The following is a 5,147-nucleotide window of genomic DNA, read 5'->3' as shown; positions in this document are numbered from 1 at the left end:
AGTATTTGGTCTGTTAAGATGAGCATTATGTAATGCATAATGAAGAGAAGGAGATAGTCATGAGTGTAACGTATAGAGTGTATGGGGAGAAGAGGGTGAGTGGATCACCGGGGCCTTGTCTATGAGGAGAAACAAACTGAGCTAGCACCCGCTATTCGGACTGCTGCTACTGCAATATTACATAAAGAACAAAAGGCATTCAGAGCTTATGGTGACAGACGCTAAATGTTGCTATGCTCACCTTTTGTCCAATGATGCGTGAGCCTCGTCACTAGCCCTCCTGAGTCTCCAGTTCACTCCGTTTGATATTGAGTTCAGTAGTGTGAGATGGGGAAGAGAGATCCTTCAGTCAAGTTGTTGAAAGCTTAAAAGAAAGAGACTTTTCATTGACGCGAGCTAGCTTGTCAAGCCCCGCCCCTCTTCCAGTGTCTTCAGGTGACTGTGTCCAAACAATTGGCCCTCGAACTGCCCGGTTGTGTCAATCAAGGAGCAGTCCGTCGCACTTGTGTATGACGTCACCTCCTGGCGCTAAAGGTGCTGGGAAGTGTAGTCAATGAGATAACACTCACACACACAGCTACAGCATGTCAACAATCAGCTCTAGTACACAAAGGAATAGAAACAGGGGAAGAGACCCTACACGTGGTAGTCACACAAACCAATGAGCTGCATACAGAGGGGACATGTAGAGTTGGTGATACTCTTACATGGGTTTGTCAACATAAAAGATAAGGATTATATATGTGTGTTCTAGAATGTATTCTCTAACAGTGCTTCCATTCTGCCTGTTCTGTGTCCCAGCTCGTGGCTGAGAAAGAACGAGCCCGAGGCGACCAAGAAGTACAGCGCTAGTCTTCCTCGCAGAGAAGAGCTGAGCAGACTGAAGGAGGAGCTGTGCAATACGTTTGATCTGGCTGATATCAGGTACATTCATCTAACTCTGCTGTGTCCCATTCACTTCAACTTCAACCTTATTTGTCCCGTGGGGAGCAATTTGATTTGCAGCAAAAAAAAACAGAAAGACGGATAAATGAGACCAGAAAAAACATTTAAAAAAACTGCTTAAAATGCAGTGATCCTTGCAATCAATTACTTTAAAAAAAAAAAAAACTCCTTACCCATACTTAGAAGTAGCACTGATGAACACTGAGTAAATGCTTTGGGAGATGTTACTAACACTGTATTGGATCTGAACACTTCCACACACCTGTCTGAATCAACAATCTGATGTGCCACGTTCATAGCACAATAATCAAAAGCTTGCCATGTCTAACGTCCTATCTCTTTGGTTCTCATTGGAGTGAAGTACTACTCCTGTTGGGGAAAGTTACAAGTTAACTGAAGAAGCAGGGTACATATGGCCATGATGTGTGTTGTGGGTGTATAACTGTGTTGTGTCCTGCAGGTGGCAGCGCAGCTGGGGAGTGGCCCACCGGTGCTGCCAGCTCCAGAGTCTGAGCAGACTGTCTCAACAGAACCCCAAAGTGCTGTCTAACCTGCAAGGTAAAGAGACTCTACACTCTGATCATAGCATGGGACCTAAAGTAGTGGTTCCCCTGTCCACCCCATAAACCAGTCTTAATGTAGATGTGTCCTCTTTGTGTACTTTCCTTTTATATTCCATCTATGGTACTTTCCCATTACTCTTCTCTTCCACCTTCCTCTCCAGGACACACTGTTGTGTTTGGAGACCAGTCAGGAATGAACGCATCGGGACACGTCATACTGGGAACCATGGACGTTCACCATCAGTGGACCAAAGTAGGGACGGGACCATACCACATCCACATTCTGGATGCACTTTGCTTAAACCTAGCCATCCTACAAAATACTTAACTGTGTGTGTGTGTGTCTCTAGTTGTTTGAGCAGCTGTCAGGCTACCGTGGCTTGCAGCAGCAGACAGCCTGGCTGAAGGAGAGGATCAGTCTCCTGCTTGGGGGGACCCAGGTGGTCCACGTGGAGCGGCTGGGCCCGGTGCAGCCCCTGGCTGATCACTACAGCACCCTCAACACCTTCCACAAGAGCCTGCTGTCCCCACGCCTACACCTGCACCCCAGGAGCCTGCAGGGCCTCAACATGATGCTGGAAAAGTAACGCTGTCTCATTTAGAATAAGATGTATTTATATAGCACTTAAGACAATAAAATAGATGGTAATGTTAAGGAGTATAACTTTAAAAGAACTGACTCAGGAAGTGATATTTCCTACATATGAAGAATCCCTCAAACACATCACACACTGCTCTGTACTTTGAGTGAGACATAATTGGTTGTTCTGTGTCCATCCCAGTGACCGCACTAGCCCCAGTCTGCATGAGATGGGCCACTTCATCATCCCCACCAGCTGTGACCCTCGCAAGCTGCAGCTCTTCCTCCAGAGCCACGCCCGCGAGGCCAGACAGCGCACCCAACGCAAAGAACAGTAAAGTCAACCTCACACTTTATTCTAAAGGCCAGGACACACCGGCCCCATGATTGGGCGTCGAACCTCATCGGAGAGTCTGGAGGGGGCGGGGACATGAATCTGTTTGGTGTGTTCGGTGACGTCGGCCGTCGTAGATGTCGTCGGGCTTCTTTCAGCCGATTTAACATGTTCAATCGGCGACGGGCAGTCTTTCAGCCGGAGCAATGTGATTGGTGGAGGGCTCGCCCGTCTCTGCCACGGCAGCGGATTAAGTTTCACTTTTGTCAAACATGATTTAGGAAGCTATCAACAGAATCGGAGAATGTTCGGATTATGTTATGTAGGCTAAACACAATCAGCACACAGCATTAGATTGTCCGTGCATGACGTTATCACATGTTTTCAGAAATAGTTGAGGTAGTTTGGGCGAGGAGCGGCCACAGGTGTGTGTGTGTGTGTGCACGTGTCTGCAGCATGCATTCTCTCCGTTATAATGCCGGCCCACATTATGATAACAGCTACTTAATGTCATCCGGCGCAACACAGAACGTACGGCAAGTCAGTAGTCAGCTCGGTGTGTTCTTTGCATGTTTTTGACCGTGTCGGGGAGAATGAAGCTGCCTGCATCGGCAGACTCCATTTTCTGGCGACGGTCGGTATTCGGAGCGGTGTGTCCTGGCCTTTAGGCTGTCGTGTAGTAATTCCTCAATTCCACTGAGCAGCTCAGTTCGGTTTGGCATGGTTCGGTAACCATAGATCTGGTAGGCCAGGGTAACCCCAGATCTGTCTTGCTTTTCCACTGCCGACCGTGAAGGGGTGACAGTGGAAACGCACAACAATGTGCCGAGCCTTCACTAACCGAACCGCTCAGTGGAAACAAGGCTTCAGTGATTCATACTTGTTTTGATCCTGTGTGTGTGTGTGTGTGTGTGTGTGTGTGTGTGTGTGTGTGTGTGTGTGTGTGTGTGTGTGTGTGTGTGTGTGTGTGTGTGTGTGTGTGTGTGTGTGTGTGTGTGTGTGTGTGTGTGTGTGTGTGTGTGTGTGTGTGTGTGTGTGTGTGTGTGTGTGTGTGTGTGTGTGTGTGTGTGTGTGTGTGTGTGTGTGTGTGTGTGTGTGTGTGTGTGTGTGTGTGTGTGTGTGTTCGTTCAGGCTGCAGGTAGAGGAGGCAGCCGTGGTGAAGCTGTGTCTCCAGACCATGTCTCTCCGGAGTCTGTCCAAAGAGCCTAGTGTCAGCTCCAGCCAGATGATCCAGTGCTGCAGGAGACTGGTGGAGCAGCCCTCCCCTCTGCTGCAGGGCCTGCACATCTGTGTCTCTCACTTCTACTCTGTCATGCAGGACGGGGACCTATGTGTGCCCTGGGACTGGAAGAGCTGAGACACACTGGCCCAATACTGCAGGATTCTCACTCAGTCCACTTAGTGTTGGAAAGAAAGTATTGTTAGAAGTTTAATGTTGTTCTGGCAAAGGATCACTGATTAGACGTCAGGTGGTCCCTACAGATGTTAGTTCTCAAGGGGAAACCTTTGGAGGCAAATAATAATGTTGATGAGCAGATGACTTTAAGATGTCCAATAATCAAATAGCACTTTATCCTCTCGCTGGGGAAGCCAAATAGAAAAAGAATTGAGGGGACAATGAGCGGAGGTCAGCGCCATGGTGGGTGGCACATAAAATTCAAACATGTGACCAGAAAGGGAACTGTGGGGAGACTCACCACTGCAGCAGACAATCCACAAAGATGAACAAAAGACTCGCCTTGACTGGAACATGTTATGAATGCACTACTAACCAGGACTGTGATCCAGCATGTGGTGGACTAAAAAGATGCTCGATGGTGGGCTGTTTCAAGGTGGATACGGTTACGAACCCATTCTCACATTAACACTGCTACGGTTCCACACCTAAAGGAAAGTGGAGTACTCTCGTGACCTAGATTTGAACTTTGTCGAGGTCCAATATCTGTGAAATGAATGCTTCTTCTCAGATACGGAAGTGAATCCAGACGGAACTGTTTGTCTGAAACCTCATAGTGAGAAACACTGGACTCTCAGCAACACTTACTGATGGTTATGTCATCAGTGCATACGATAAAAAAAATATGATGTAATAATAATCTGCCTATCATGTAATGAAAGTCCACACAATTATTACTTGACTATACAGTATTGTAATAAATATACTTTTATAAATATTGCTGGTGCAGTGTGTATTTGATGTCTACCACCATTTGCATTCTTACTGTCCATGTGTTCACATGTAACCACATACGATGATTGCAGATTGCTTCTTGATGTACATTTGAAGTGATAAAGAAAATCTTCCCTCAAAATCACTTCTTAAAAAGGCCAAAAACAAACTAGATCTTCCGGGGTTGATTCCTAGAGGCATTTGGGGGATTTTTCCCCCTCATCTCATAACCTGACTTCAACAGTATGCACATATTCAAATAAACATCTTAAGGTTCAAAGTGGCTCCTAACTTTCTGATCTAGGAGTAACTCTTAAAAGAAAAAATATTTTCGGATAAGTGTAATTCACAAATCATTTTAGGGCTAAAACTAGCTCCTAAATCTATAAAAAGGAAGGAGTACTCGAGGACTGATTCTTTGCTATATAAATAGTGCTTGTAAAGGCGGCTCAGTGCTCCCTTCCTGTAGATCATTTAGAACCAATACTCTCTCTTGTTGATCAGTCAATATGTCCTCTTTGCATTATGTCCTTAGTCAAGAGACACACAGGTAAA

General features: G+C 46.3%; 1 protein-coding gene across 1 annotated transcript in view; it reads left to right on the top strand.

Moving 5' to 3' along the window:
- The window catches only part of tcaim (T cell activation inhibitor, mitochondrial), an 8,721-nt gene extending 4,166 nt beyond the window's left edge, over positions 1-4,555 (top strand). The window contains exons 4-9 of the mRNA XM_080038835.1: positions 755-924; positions 1,406-1,503; positions 1,670-1,761; positions 1,859-2,091; positions 2,291-2,422; positions 3,554-4,555. Of these exons, the coding sequence (XP_079894961.1) occupies positions 755-924; positions 1,406-1,503; positions 1,670-1,761; positions 1,859-2,091; positions 2,291-2,422; positions 3,554-3,779 (951 nt within the window). The 3' untranslated portion in view covers positions 3,780-4,555. The remainder of the gene's footprint in view (positions 1-754; positions 925-1,405; positions 1,504-1,669; positions 1,762-1,858; positions 2,092-2,290; positions 2,423-3,553) is intronic.
- The last annotated feature ends 592 nt before the right edge of the window (positions 4,556-5,147 follow it).

This window comes from Ammodytes marinus (genome assembly GCF_949987685.1).
Source record: "Ammodytes marinus genome assembly, chromosome: 13".
NCBI classification, from domain to species: Eukaryota; Metazoa; Chordata; class Actinopteri; order Uranoscopiformes; family Ammodytidae; genus Ammodytes; species Ammodytes marinus.
The sequence above is the reverse complement of the archived record's forward strand: the minus strand, read 5'-3'. Positions and strand labels throughout refer to the sequence as shown.